Source organism: Electrophorus electricus, chromosome 8, assembly GCF_041902795.1.
Source record: "Electrophorus electricus isolate QZ-2024a chromosome 8, ASM4190279v1, whole genome shotgun sequence".
In the NCBI taxonomy this organism is placed as follows: domain Eukaryota; kingdom Metazoa; phylum Chordata; class Actinopteri; order Gymnotiformes; family Gymnotidae; genus Electrophorus; species Electrophorus electricus.
The window spans coordinates 20,509,886-20,525,921 of record NC_137504.1 but is presented as its reverse complement, the minus strand read 5'-3'; the positions used below and the strand labels follow the sequence as shown (position 1 = coordinate 20,525,921).

The following is a 16,036-nucleotide window of genomic DNA, read 5'->3' as shown; positions in this document are numbered from 1 at the left end:
TGGATCAGAACTTTAATCACAGAGGCTAGAAATGAGGAGCTGTTCCCAGATCAGTAAGCAAACAACCATTGGCTGCAAGCTAAGCAGCACCGAGTGACCCCATGATGTAGCCCGACACCAAACGTCCGTTGCCAAGGAGATGGTTAATGTCTCAATGTCATTCCTTTCCCCCCCTGGCCAAAGCAGGCTAGAGAAAACCATTCAAACACACCACAAATACACACAATTACATGCACATCAAAACCAGAGCAGACATGCAAGATCACATGTACCAAAGCCACATGGTGGTTAACTGCAAATGCAAAATTAAAGGTGATATAAAGAAGATATTAAAGAAAATTCGAATGTGTGCTGGCGGGCACGTATATTAACAAATGCCCACACAGGCTGGTGTTGCTAATTATGTGCACCTTGCTCTATGCGCAGATCAGTTCTAATCCTGATTAACACAACCCAATCCTTCAACCACCGTACTAATGTTTAATTTATAAGACCCTCTCTCTCTCTCTCTCTCTCTCTCTCTCTGTGTCTGTCCCCCTCTTGTCCCCTCTTCCTTTTTACATTTATCTGTCTGTGCACTCCCGCGCTCTCTCTCTCTCTCTCTCTCTCTCTCTACCTCCCTCTGGGAGTCTGATGCAATCCGTTACCAATGTACAGTGCACAATCCCAGACACAAAGAAAGGAGAAGAGGGGAAAAAAAAAAAAAAGGAGTGAGCGAGTGTGTGGAGAGAGGAGGTCTGGAGCGAGAGCGGGAGGAAGAGAGAGAGAGGTGGTCTGGAGGGAGGGAGAGAGAGAGAGAGCGAGCAGGTGGGGGGGGGAAGGCAGCACCTCCTCGGAGATGCGATGGTACTCCCCGTGCCCTGGGCAATACGAGGCAATGAGATTTAATGAAGCTTCACCTGGGTCACTGCGCCCCCTACTGGCCACCCACGCCACTGCTTTTGATCTATGAGCCCCACGCAGCACAAAGAAATGTAAGCCACGAAGAGAGAGCATGAGGGTGGATGTCTGTAGTGCGGTATTACATGCCGGTGGGGGGGGGAGGGAATGGGATTATGACACAATGTTTGTGTAAACGTGTGTGTCATCTGTGGGATTAATTCATGCAAATGCATGAAGGAAGCCTTGTGTGTTTGCTGGGTGAAGTAGCGTTTCGCTTTCATTTCGTGTCCATTTATTCAGAGTAGAGAAAGGAGCCAGTGAGTGTAAGAGAGAGGGAAAACCAGGCCTGAGTTTGCATGTGTCTTGGCACATATGGATTTCTGTGTGCTAAGGAATGGGGTGTGTGCGTCCGTGTGTGTGTGTGTGTGTGTGTGTGTGTGTGTCCGCCCTCCTTCTCTTGCTGTATGTGTTTCTCTCCCTCTCTCTCTCCCCTCCCCCCGCTCTCTCTCTCTCTCTCTCTCCCTCTCTCTCTCTCTCTGGAGCAGGCTGTTCAATAATTCACTGCTTGGCTCTGTGTTGGACCCTGCGGGAGGCACAGAAGCTGACAGTGTGGCACAGACAAAGCTGTCAAACTAGAGAAGAATCAGGTGGGCTTAACGGGGTCTAGTCCCCCCACCACACACACACACACACACACACACACACACACACACACAAACACACACAGACCTCTCCCCACTCTAAAAGCTCAGCAGGGAAGCCCTCCAAGTCTAAGCTCCCTGCCACTGCTCTGATATACACAGAGCTCCCCCCAAACCCCGCCACCCCCCTAAAACACACACACACACACACACACACACACACACACACACACACACGGACAAAGATGTAGACATCCCTGGAACCAATGTGCATATGTCCACAAACACATACCATTCTACATGTGAACATAAACATTCCATCAGTCTCTGTATACATCTCAAGAGTTTCTCGGTCTTCTCTCCCTTCAGAACACTAGTGCACAACAAAAGACAGCACGATACCAATTATACCAATCAGCCAGATATTGATACTGATCTTGATATGTTTCCAATAAAAAGCACTGTTAAGCAGTGGTTCAGTTATTTGGGTGAAACAGATTGTTAGGGAAGCTTTTGATGTGAGATGTGTTATATAAATAAAGTATTTCGCTTATTAAAAGACTAATGGTCACACAGCATCTATCATGAATGCAACAATGTTTATTGTCTTTGACATCACCTGATTGGTTCCTCTCTCTCTCGCTCTCTCTGCCTGCCTGCCTCATTCACTCACTCCTGAAATTAACAATATAGTTCCACATCAACTTTACACTGACCACAGAATTCTTCTTCTTGTGAATTTCAACGGTAAGTCGCTTTTCTTCCTGCTACGCACCAGGCACTAGATGAGCAGACAGAGAGAGACCACCTGTACTACGAGTCTCTCGTCACCCCACCTCTGCTTAAAACCAGCTGAAAATGTAAATCTCATAACCATTACAAGATGGTTATTCTTTCTAGCCAAAAGATTTCATCTATGGACAGAGCTTAAATTAGCTTATTCTCTAACGTCTTATTCAAATGTTCCACCTTAATACTCAGCAGGCTGAATATATTACAGCCATATAGTAATGGACTTCATGAATCCGGTGCACTTCCCTTGTTGGGCTGTTCTCTCTGGCTCTGTCAGGTTTCTCCTTTACCCACCTCTGAACTGTTTTTACTTCACCGCCAAACTAGAAACAACATTGTTCGTTTGTTTTTTTAAAGAACAGCTTAATAAATAAATCAGTGTTGGTCACGGATCTGTGGCGGTGAACAGCGCTAAGACGCTATTTCGTCTCGTTTAAATGTTCTCAATAGAAGACAGATAACCAACCCCCCCCCCCAAACATAACAGCAATGCTGTCATCATTCCTGTGTGAGTGCATACATATTTGCATTTGAGCATAATGGTTGTTATCGTTATTGTGAAGAAAACTGTACAGTTAATCCTTACAGCTGTGTATAAACTGTGCTCAAGCTCCATCATGTGAACTACTCAAACTAACCTGGCTGGTCTCACATCACCTGCAGTGATACACTTAATCACTGAATTCAGGTGGTTTATTCAGTTCCATTGCCATAGCAAAACCAAGCACATAGCCATGCAGTCTGCCTTTACAAACATTTATGAAAGAATGGGTCATTCTAAAGGTCTCGCTGGTACTGTAATGTGACGCCACTGTTGCAACAAGTCAGTTTCTTTCCTCCTCAATATTCAACGCCCAACCGTGAGTGGTATTATTGAAAAGTGTAAGTGTTTAGGAACCACAGCAACTCGGCCACAAAGCGAGAACACGCAAAGTTATTGAGCAGGGTCGCCGAGTGCTGACAGGCATAGTGCGGAAATGTCGCATAAAAGTCGCCAACGTTGGTGTGAAACTGGCCAATAACTGCAGAGTTCCAACACACCTCTGGCATTAACATCAGCACAAACACTGTGCACTGGGAAATTCATGGCAGGGGTTTCCATGGCCGAACAGCTGTAAGCCTTACATCACCAAGCACAACACTGAGCGTCACAGAGAGGTGTAAAGCACACCTCTGCCACTGGCCTCTGGAGCAGTGGAAACGTGTTCTGTAGAGTGACAAATCACGCTTCTCTATCTGCCAGTCTGATGGGCAAGTCTGGCTTTGCTGAATGCCAGGACATTACCTGCCTGACTGCAATGTTCCAATGTTTGGTGGAGGAAGGATAATGCTATGGGATTGTTTTTCCGGGGTTGGACTAGACCCCTTAGTTCTTGTGAAGGGAAATCTTAAAGCTTCAGTATACCAAGACATTTTGGACAAATGTGTGCTTCCAACTCTTTGGGAATAGTTTGGGGAAGGTCCTCTTCTTTTCCAGCATGTGTCCAAGTGTACAAAGCACTGGTGGTGTGGAAGAACTCGACTGGCCCAGACAGAGCTCTGACCTGAACCTCATCAAACACCTTTGGGAGGAACTAGAATGGAGATTGGGAGCCAGACCCTCTCGTCCAACATCAGTGTCTGACCTCGCAAACGCTCTTCTGGATGAATTAGCAAACATTTCCACAGACACACTCCAAAATCCTGTAGAAAGCCTTCATATTAATGCTTATGGATTTGTACGTGTAATGTGCAGGCATCCCAATACTTTTGCCCATATAGTGCATTTTCAGGCTGGATCGGTAACGGTATCGGATCGGTTTCCTTCAGTTTTTTTTCTCCTGACATCTGATCCAGCATTTTCTCCTGACATCGACACGATTCCGAAATGTAGTATCAGATCGGTGCCATTTGTAGCATTGTGTGCACGCACACACACACTGAATGTAAAATGTAATGTGCAAACACAGGCTGCTAGCCCTTCTCTCTTGAGGGAAAACATGTCTCCTCATTGTTCTAAGGGGAGTCAAGTGGGGGGGGGGGGGTCAAGAGATAACAGAAGGTTAGAGGGAGATAGAGAGGCAGAGAGAGAGGGAGAGATAGTGCGTGTTTGTGGGTACACCTCCTCTGATATGCTGTCAAGCCAGATAAACACAGGATCTCTCAGCACATACTCCTAACTCGTAGCCTTCCTCACTTCTAGCCGCTTGTCCTCCTCCTCCTTATCTCCACTCCATTTTTCACATTTCGCAACATATATAAACTCTAAACCTGTCATACATGCATTATTGAGCAGAATTATCCTCGTGAAGAACTTTAGTTAGTACATAAAGTACTTATTACACACCATAATTCAGTCCTACTCTACATAAAGTACTTATTACACACCATAATTCAGTCCTACTCTACATAAAGTACGTAGTACACACCATAATACACACCATAATTCAGTCCTACTCTACATAAAATACATAGTACACACCATAATTCAGTCCTACTCTACATAAAGTACGTAGTACACACCATAATACACACCATAATTCAGTCCTACTCTACGTAAAATACATAGTACACACCATAATTCAGTCCTACTCTACATAAAGTACGTAGTACACACCATAATACACACCATAATTCAGTCCTACTGTACATAAAGTACTTATTACACACCATAATTCAGTCCTACTCTACATAAAGTACTTATTACACACCACAGTTCAGTCCTACTCTACATAAAGTACGTAGTACACACCATAATACACACCATAATTCAGTCCTACTCTACATAAAATACATAGTACACACCATAATTCAGTCCTACTATGCATAAAGTATTCATTACACACCATAATTCAGTCCTACTATGCATAACGTACTCATTACACACCATAATTCAGTCCTACTATGCATAAAGTACTTATTACACACCATAATTTTGTCCTAATCTACATAAAATACGTAGTACACACCATAATACACACCATAATTCAGTCCTACTCTACATAAAATACATAGCACACACCATACTTCAGTCCTACTCTACATAAAATACATAGTACACACCATAATTCAGTCCTACTCTACATAAAGTACTTATTTACACACCATAATTCAGTCCTACTATGCATAAAGTACTTATTTACACACCATAATTCAGTCCTACTCTACATAAAACTGCTTCCTTTTTCACAAGCTTCGATGTCGAGTGTGACGAGCTCAGTTAACTTCAGGAAAAACCAAACCTTTGCTTTCTCTCATTTTGTTTCTACATGTCTTTAACTCACCACCACCCCAATCTGGTTTAATAAATTGCTAAATTTGTTTCCACACAGCACTAAAGATAACTGAGGTTCCCCCACCAAAACCAAGAAATGAGAACAAATTGTATGAAGTATAGCTATGTGCGGTGCAAAAAAAGCCTCTCTTGCAACAGCCCCAACAAACCAACAGCTGTCAACGTCTGACACGAGCCACACGCACTCAGCTGAAATGGACTGACAGCCTACAAATTTGACCCCATTATCTCTTTTCCAGCATCAATCTGCTCTCTCACACAAACACGCACACACGCACTCACACCTCGTGCGTCGCCACGCTCTCGCGCTCTCACACACCCGGGTCGTCTGGCACCCTCGTCCTCACGTGCAAAATCCAACCCACCCCCCCATCATCCAACCCCTGCAAAACCTGCCACCGTGCAGGTTGGAGGACAATGACAGAACATTCCGGAAACTGCCGACACGCTGTGCGAAGCTCCCCGACACCCTGGCGCTGTTTAAGAGGCCGTCAGTTGCACAAACAGTCCCCACCCATTATATACTCTGGGGTGTTGGGGGGCGGAGCTTGCCAGGACAGAATTCTAGGTGGAGCTTGCCTGGATAATCGGAGAAGTGGCTGGGGACTTACCTGGTGCCGTGGTGCTTCTCCTCGAGCTCGTATGGCTTGACAAACCACTTTCCGATACGCACAAAGTCCTTGTCCATTAGGCATCTGGAAACAACCCACAACAGATATTTTACATCACAAAGGGTGTTTCATGATAAATGCAAAACAGTTTATAAATGACTCACAGGGTGTGGGAAGATTCATTTGGCAGATACTGTGCTCAACTGGTCTATGAGGATACAGTAAATTATGGGAACCTTATGCAGTTAAAGGTGAATCATGACCTTTGGCATCTCAGGTCTCGAAGGGATTGATGGGAAGTGTAGTTTGCTTTTAAACTGTACCTTTCCAGTAAGTTGTGAATGGCCTTGAAGAGGAGTGTCCTGCACTCATAGGAGAGTCCGCATTCCCATAGTCCCTCCTCCACCACTGCAAACAGAAACACATACGCACAAATCATTTCTGTCTCTATACCTAAACTCACATTCCTGGGAGTTAAGAGACAAATCTGCACGCACGCACGCACACACACACACACACACACACACGTACACAAAAGCTATTAAAAGGATCTGGCAGGCCTAATCAAAGAATTTCTCTCTCTCTCTCTCACATGCAAGCCCAATTTAAAAGGGTTGAAAAAAAGCTCGTCATTGAACTTGAACCACAAACAAACACGAGGTGGGACCTTGAGCTTCCACTAAAACACCAAACATACACACACATATATACACGCGCACGCGCGTGTGTGTGTGTGTTTACCCTTAGCAAAGGCATATCAAAAGAACATACACACAGGCACTCGTAATGGAAGAGACAGGCATGTTGGTTCATCCACGTTCACAGGCTCAGAGGAGCCAGCCTCTCCACGCTGTTGACACCCGCGCTTAGCAGCGCAGTCGCCAGGACGCTAGCGCTTAGCGCCCTGTCACCAGCAACACTAGAAGTACCCACTATTGGCACGGACGAGGTGAGGCACGGTTTTCCCCCCCAGCCTGAACCTGGAGGGCGTTTCGCCGGCTAGCCTATGGCTCGCCCCAGTACGCGGGAGGGGCCAAGGGTGGGGTCGGAGGTGGAGGCGCTCCGTTTGCTTAAAGGGAGGCATCAACCTGACAGCCGCAGGCAGGCAAACAAGCACAAACACCGGCGCACACGCTAGGGTCCACACAAATATAGCAAGATTAGCATATTAAAACAACGAGTAAATAACAGTTTCACTGAGCGTCTGGCATTTAAGCATCAATACATAAAAACACACAAAAGCAGACAGACACACACGGACAGACAGACAGACAGACAGACAGAGGGTGGGGGAGGGGTGCGTCACGCGCACCTCTCTGAAGATGGCTCTGGAGTTGTCATGTTCTTCTGGTTTGTTGATATTTCCCTCCTTTTTTTCCATGGCAGGGTGAATGAAATTTCCTTACTCGCCAGAATTCCCCCGTAACCATAGCAACACGGCCGGTGAGAACACACAGATCCTCAACATTCTATTTCCCCCCTCCGCCCACCCCCCTCCGCCGCTCTACTGCTTCCAACACTCCCAGCGCCTCCCTCTTCTTCACCCCTCCCCTCTCTCTCTCTCTCTCTCTCTCTCTCTCTCTCTCTCTCTCTCTCTCTCTCTCTCTCTCTCTCTCTCTCTCTCTCTCTCTCTCTCTATCTCTCTACAGTATATTTTAATATGATCTCTGCTTCCTCTCTCTCATTTCTTTTTCTAGCCCCCTCCCCTCTCCTTCGCTCTCTCTCCCTCTTTCCTCGTCTCTCGTTCTCTTCCCGTCTCTCTCTTTAGCTTCAGGCCGCACTGCCGATATTTCACAGACGGGGGTGGAGCGGGGTGGGGGGAGCAGTGCACATGTTCGGAATACCAAGCCTTTCTCTTTTACACACACACACACACACACACACACACACACACACACACACACACACACACACACACTCACACACCCCCTTGTGTCACGAAGTACTCAGTCTCGGGGGCATCCTTCCCTTACTGAAGCCTCGACTCAAGAACTTTTCACTCTTTTTAAAAGCCTTTCTACCATAATAATCTGTTATTATTCTAATAACATAGTAGAATAATTCAACTCACTGTGTGGTGCAAAGACACTGAAATCACAAGCACACCATCAAGCTAGCTAATAAGGCTAAGCTTAGCTTAAGCACATGGTAACAGAACTCTGCAAACAACGTACACTACAGACATGTAAACAGTTCCACCAGCGAGTAATATTAGATATACTCCACGCAGATCTCTGAAAGGCACACTTGTTCATAAGAGCAGTGGAGTTAGAGGCATCAAACATGATCTAATACTTCTACATAATGTAAAAGATTTTTAGCAAGTGTCATGTTCGCAGAATAAGTTATTTTATGCTGCATTTTTTAAATTCTTGATATCTGAAGCCAGTAAGTTCAAACAACTATGAAGCATTGAAGGATAAAATCTAGGTAAGATAAAATTGCTATATAGTTATGATTTTTTTGTCCTTTTTTTTAACTTCATGTGAGCTTGTTCTACTGATAAAATTTATTAAATTGAAAACAGAACATAAGACAGACATGACAGACAGACATGACATATAAACATAAACTACTTTATCTTACAGTTCCTCCATTCATTAACATACATTACTTCAGTGTCCTACAATGCATATCATTTGCATAATCTGCCCCTATTAGATATATAGAGACATGCCACTTTTCTGTTACAGGATCTGCCGGGTGCCGGGGTTGTTTGACCAAGACCTGTAAAGCAAAACATTGTCAGTTACAAACCTCAGTAAGCAAAAGAAAACATTTTGGCTTGTGTAGTATAAAAAAAAGCCTTTTAGTAACCTTTTAAAACTTTCCCATTTGTCCAAACAAAAGCATTTAAAGACACACACACACACACACACACACACACACACACACACACACACACACACACACACACACACACACACACACACACACACACACACCATGGGTGTTTAAGGTAAGGTATCGATAAGGTATCAATCAGGCATAAGGTACCAATGATACCTGATTCTGCACCACTGTTACGCTACTAAAACTGACCAGCTCTTCACACACTGCCATACGATGGAGAGTTTGTGTCACACATCGAAGCGGATGCATGGTTGCCGCGGAAGTGGCCCAAGTGCGGCAGTGCAGCAAGCTAGTGAGTGGGTAGTGCGGAGAAGGGCCCCATGGAGAAGGGCCCCATGACAGCGACTAACACAGAGAAGGGCCCCACGACAAACCATGAGGTTGCAACGGTTTCACTTCTTCATTAAACTGCAACTTTAGCACGAGCGTGCGTGGGTGTGCGCATGTTTTGGTCAAAGTGTGCAAAATTGTTGGAAAGGGTGGAAAGTTGTTAATGATATGCTTGAGATGAGGTGCCCTTGCCTGTGTGCACACTACATCTGACACAGTGATAACATATGATTGAAAACACGTTACACACATTCCCCAAGTTTGGTTGGAGATTTATAGGGGATCTGTTCAGTGAATAGTTTTATTTGGTGGTTTAGAGGCTCATGCTTGCTCAAAGGTTGTTGTGCTGTTTTGTAAAAGTGAAAAAATATTAAGGACTTGCAGCTATCCCTCTTTGTCTGTTTGCAGAACCTGCATGGACATGCAAAAGGACTGATCTTTATGTTTGTACTTTTGATTGGTGTGTAACTACATTTATGGCATTTGGCAGACACTCTTACCCAGAGCGACTTACAAAAGTGCTTTGTCATGTACTCATAGAATACATCCTAAGCTGTACAGTAGGTTGATACTGTTGAACTGGAAAACTGTTGAATTACAGGGATCAATGCTGATACAAATATAAGCTCAGACAACGATAAGTGCGATGACAAACAATATCAAACTATATGTGTTATAGTTTCAATTAACTAACAGACTTTCTCTTGGGTGCCACTAATACTGTTCCAGTGGGCAGCTTTAATAGCCTGTCTTTTAGTAAATGTGGAACACCACACTGTCCCAACAAGCTTTTAAAAAGCAGGCACTGATCTTGAATGCACACGCGTGTGTGTGTGTGTGTGTGTGTGTGTGCGCGTGTCCAGAATCAGACAGGTAGACAGAGCGACAGTCTCGCACTGATCAGGCAGGGACTGATGGAGCTCTCTCACACACACACACACACACACACACACACACACACACACACACACACACACACACACACACACTGCTGTTTGTTTTCTGTAACTATATCTCTTCACCGTAGGGGCTTGTGACTTCCAGCATGGTGTTGCTGATGAGGCTAGCTGAATTTTTTTTTTTCTTATTTATTTTCGTGCTCGCTTAGGATACGCATTTGCAGCATAAGTGCATACATTGTTATCAACCCGATCAGTGTGAAACCAGTCCCTCGACCGTTCTGACGGGTTCTGTAACCAGCAAAGATTTTTGCATAACGGACTGCTTGCCAGCTCGCAGCAAACAGCTGAATGAGTGAACAGCTGCAACTTCCAAGTACTCATTTATGACAGACCCAAACCAAGCCAGACCAGCCTTTCTCTCCATCCACTACGGGGCAGAACTCTAGCTAACCGAAGGCCCGTGGCGGCCATGACAGAAGGGGGGGGGGGGAGAGAGAGAGAGAGAGAGAGAGAGAGAGAGAGAGAGAGAGAGAGAGAGAGAGAGAGAGAGAGGGAGAGGTAGCTAGAACTCAAGTGCAGACTTTTCCACACACACTCACGCACACACACACGCACTCACGCACACGCACTCACGCACACGCACTCACGCACACACACTCACACACACACACACACACCCTAGCTGCAAAGTGTACCTCAAACACAACGTATAGTGGAGAGAAGCACTTGGGGCAGGTGCAAAACACATCATCTCCCAAAAAGCAAAAAGGAGCAAACAGCGAATGTGCATAAATGTTTCTTCAAGTGCAAAGCAGACATTTTAAAGAGAGGCTGTGCACTCAGCAGGAAACAGGTACAGTAACTTCTGTTGAGAACTGACATGAGCTAGGAAAACAGATAAGCACATTTCCTGTTATGGTCAGATACTTGGTCACAGATGTAGGTTAGAAACCCTTTCCGAAAGAGTCTGACACGCGTTGCATTTATGTGGTAAAAACATTTTGTAAACACTCAGCAGGGCTGGAAATATGACTTGGGCCTACAACTACAACAACAGCTACAACTATGACCACAACTTAGGCTTTAGAAATGGAAAAAAAGGCAAAAGTTATAACGTAACATTTCCTTTTGTTTTCGATTATAGGTGCTTCCATCGTATTCGCACTGTATATATGATGCTACATTTTAAATGGTGATTGTCAAATACAGTAACAACAATTATAATTGTTATTCTTATTGTTTTTATATTGTTGTTATAATAATAATAATAATAATTCCTCTTCTTCAGGTTATGAGGAAAATATCTTTTAAAAGCCTGTCCAGAATACTGCTACACATGACTGCAGTGTTGGCAGATGACTTTCTGTCTCTGGACCCAAGCTGCCTCTCTGGTGTGCAGTCAGCGGGGCCCCAGTCTCTGGTAGAGGCCTGTACAGCTGGCGGGCGCTAGCCAGCAGATCGCCCTAGCTCACCTATCGCCCTGGGCCTACGATCCATTAGCCATTAAAGAGAGAGCCTGCCAGCAACAGGCCCTAAACCAGCTAAAACAATCACACACAGCCCCGGTGCTGTGGCAGAGGGTGTGTGTGTGTGTGTGTGTGTGTGTGTGTGTGGAGGGGGGGGGGGGGGGGGGGGGTTCAGAGAACTGGCACGAGCCCAGCAGTAACTGTGTGTGCCCGGCCGGGTGAATCCAGCACTCAGCCCTTTTCATTTCCAACGGGAATGAACGGACGGTTGAGGAGCCCGGCTCCTCGGGATCCCCCCACCTCTACCCCGCACACTCCAGCCCCCACACATACACATCTGAAGAAGTGGATTGTACTGCACCCCCCCGCCACCCCCCATTCTAACTGTCCATCAGGCTCTCTGTTTGTCTAGCTCTCAATTTCTCTCTGCCAGTCTCCGTCTGTCTTGGAGCACACTGCATAATCAGGATCACTCAGAACCAGCGCGGGCTAATTTAGCATCGGGCCCCTCGAAGCATACGTGCGACCGAGTTACAGTGACGCTCGATTCCAGATGGCTGTTCTGTTCTGAGCATTGCCTGTGGTCCTCACATGGTTTCGGGGTAAGGGGGCGGTGCTACAGAGGCCAAAGGCCACCCTAGATCCCCCTCCATCTTGCCCGAGCAGGAGGGGAACAGAGAGAGTGGCTCCCTCTTTGAGTAATTGACTGAACGTCCCCCTCCCCCACCAGCCTCTGTGTGTCTCTCTCTCTCTCTCTCTCCCTCTCCCTCTCTCCATCTCCCTCTCCCTCTCTCTCTCTCCATTTATCCCCTCCTCCCCCTGCACAGGAACAGGCAAGCAGCCACTCCTGCCAGCATCTGTTCTTCCTGGCTGCGGGAGCAGGGCGGCGCCCATTCCTGCCATCTTCCTACTCCGCCCCTACCCCACCTGCCCTGCCCCTACAGGCTCCCGGAAGGTTCCGCACCGCCCGCTCCGGTGACGCGGTGTCCGCAGGCTGCACCCGTAATCCCCAAGTCGGAGCTTTGGCAGGAGAGGACCGTCCTGCTCGGCACTGTCCCAGTTCCGGGAGAGGAGGGCGGCGAGACGTGGGAGGAGAGCAGGAAGAAGATGCAGCTAACAGGACCGGAAGAGCTGCCAAAAAAGGGGCGGGGCAACACTATTGGTGCTAAGTGGCCCGGAGGGCGCGGTCCTCAGCCAATGTGAGTTGTTCTCAGATCAGTGGGCCAGAGGTCGCGAGATCTCGGTCTAGTCTTTGCGGTCCTGTCCCACTGATGCAGGACCCGGCCTGGGAGCCTCAAGACATTAGAGCTCTCCAATACACATGTTGGTTTTTATATAGCCAGACTTCATGAGAGCATTACAGGGACAGGAAGCCAAGCCAAGTAGTTAGTGGGTTCAGAGGTCACCTGTGGTGTATGGGGACAGTGGGATTCTCCAGAAGAAGCATTACAGGCTTGGCAACACTTGTTTTATTAACTACTATAAAAACTGATATGCGACTGGTATGAAGAAAAAACATTTCATAACACAGTTTTCCTTTTTTTTTAGGATTTACTAAAAATTACTAGAAATAATTAAATTAGAAATAGATAATAATCAGCTTTCTTCGTTTTGCCATTTTCAGATGGTTAACTCAGCAGAGGCAGACAGATGCTTTGATGTGTTAGCACAGCTGGCTAGCCAGTCTGAGACACTCTCCTTGTACAGCCCAGCTGGGGAAGCCATAACTACGCCGAGCAAACGAAAAGAGAGGCGATTCTGCTCTTCACCAGTGGAGTGGCCCGTTTAGTTGGCACGCCGTGTTAAGGCTTTCAGAAAACATTTTAATCATTCTTTGCTTTCCCTGCGAATGATCTATTTTTCTAAACAGCTATTCTAGGCGCACATTTTGCGTATACAAATGCTTTAAACTGTGGTCTCGGCCCATAATTTGAATAGATGCTTTTCGTTCCAGTGAAAGAATACAGCACCAAATAGAATTGTCAGAAAGTGTGCTTGCATTTGCTCAACGTGGCAGTTTCTGGGATATAGACACCACGCCGTATTGTGAAAAGGCTTATTTTTATAAGTAATGTGAAAACTAATTTTGTTCTACTGCACGGTGGACGTGTGGGGTACAGAAACCGTCTATCCCAGCTCTCAGAAAAACTGACAAAACTAGGGAAGAGGCAGGGACAGAAAGTAGGAGGCACAGGAGAGAGGGGAAACGAAATCTGGAGTCAATTACAGAGAGTCAGGGCTGTTACATAGTTTTTGTGGAGTGACTCAGATGAGGCTCCTGAGACTCACTCTCGCTCATTCTCTCCCATTCTCTCTCGCTCACTCTCTCTCCCTCTCGTCCTCCCCCTCTTTGGTATCACATTACAGCAGCCTGTACCCTTTTCACACAAAAGTGCAGTTTGAGTATTATATATGCCCTTAAACCTAATCCTAGATCTGTTTAGCCTACAAGATCAGATTTGTGGAGATTTCATCTGAGATTAGCCTTTCATGCTCCTGAAGCTATAGGCTAATCTTATGTTTAGGTGTATGGTGGGTTTCGTGTCTGGGCGGGTGGGCGCCAACACCGTTACGTCCGTGCGAGACACGGCTACACGGAAATACAGCTGGGTGCGCCGACCGCTCCTGCGTGGAGCGCAGTCCCGTCTCAGCACCGGCCTTTCCGCTCAGGACGTGGTGCTGCCACTCAGCGCGGGAGTCGCAGGCCACCGCCTCCTGGGCGAGACCATCGAGGAAAGGAAGCAGAGAAGACGAAAGGAAGGGGAAAACAAAATCAAAAAAGACCCGGCCCTCACCTGCCACGTCATCTCGCAGAGCCCCTCCCCCGACTCGGAGAACGCACCCCCACCCAACCCCACCCCCCTGTGGCTGTGTGCCGTCGCCCCCCACGGGAGACCGGCGCGATGGCGCGAGGCGGTGGCAGAATCGCGGGAGGGGTGCGGTAGTACACAGCCACACTAACAGATGCAGTTCAGCTAAAGAAGAGGCTCGAAGCGTGGCCGGTGTTAAGCCCTCCAGCAGTAGGGCTCCGCAGGTCACCTTACATCCTAGAACACGTTTTAATCAGATTACAAACACAGTGTGTTTTAGATCTGGGGGTTTTTTTTGTCCCCTCAAAAGCATCAAGTTTTAAGTGATGTTGATGCTGCATTACAGCTATGTGTACTCAAATTCATAGTGTGTCGATCTGAATTACTGGATTACTATTTTGGAGAAAGAGAGAAACTAAAATTCACAGTTTACACTGTGCTTCCATGTGTTTTAATAAAGTTCTACAGCCCAAAGTGTGTTAATAATGCAGTTATTCATTAGTAATGTAGTTTTTGAAAGTGTAGTTATTTAATACATACTTAAGTGAACAACTTGACAGACCATTTGACTTTTTAAATGTTATTTTAGTCAACTTGTAATTTCAGCTGTGTGATTGCATGCTTGCGCGTGCGTGTGTGTGCGTTTAAAAGCCTACAAGTGTTTATCGAAAGAGAAAGTAAGGACAGACAGACAGACAGACAGACAGACAGACAGACAGACAGGACTTCTGCCAGTCATGACAATCAGAGGGCAGAAAGGCTAGAAAACCAGTTATCCAAGACTGTTACATAATTTGAGAGTCACTTATCTGCTCCAGCTCAGCACAGATCAGCCAGCATGTACACACGCATGCACACACCCACACGCGCGCGCGCGCACAAACCCGAACACACGCACGCGCACCCTGTAATGACCCAGTTCTATGGCTGCTTTGTGTTCAGGCAACACAAGCATCAGATTTCAAATCTTTGAACCACTTTCTACAAAATGACGGCAACAAAACCAAAGGAAAATATCTTTGCATTTTTCCGTACATCACAAGACCCCAAACACACACTTGCTCAAGTGCTACAATGAACAAGCAAGTGTGTATAATCTGCTCTTATGAACACTGCTCTTTCAAATGGCACAGAACACTCTTTAAATCTTTAAAGTCTTTTTTTTCTCCACTGTGCACTAGTAACCAAAGGTCCCGTCATCTGAAACTCCACAGATTAGTCAAATTAAATCTGTCCCGCAGCCCGGAAGTGGCTAGAACGTGGCCAGGGTGATGTCCTTCGCCAGTCGGGGCTTTCTAGATAAAACCAATCCTGGGCGGTTGAAGTGAGGTTACACACAGTGGCCACCGTGGAGCTGGCCTGGTGCGCCCCAGAGGCCAGACATTCCGTCCTATTCAATGCTCAAAGGGCAAAAGGGCACATCTGCTCCTTAACCTCCCCGACAAGTTGACCCTGAGGCGGAGCTTATTGCTAAC

At 46.4% G+C, this 16,036-nt stretch overlaps 1 protein-coding gene across 7 annotated transcripts in view; it reads right to left on the bottom strand.

The window, feature by feature from the left end:
* The window catches only part of LOC113583944 (mediator of RNA polymerase II transcription subunit 13-like), a 63,921-nt gene that overhangs the window by 24,505 nt on the left and 23,380 nt on the right, over window positions 1-16,036 (bottom strand). For 5 of the 7 annotated variants that reach the window (XM_035526997.2, XM_035526998.2, XM_035526995.2 and 2 more), the window contains exons 3-4: window positions 6,524-6,608; window positions 6,201-6,284 (exon numbers count right to left, since the gene is read on the bottom strand). In XM_035526997.2, the coding sequence (XP_035382890.1) occupies window positions 6,201-6,284; window positions 6,524-6,608 (169 nt within the window). Of the gene's footprint in view, window positions 1-6,200; window positions 6,285-6,523; window positions 6,609-7,512; window positions 7,682-16,036 lie in introns of those variants that run through there. The other 2 variants (XM_035526999.2, XM_081718823.1) reach the window with 2 other exon arrangements.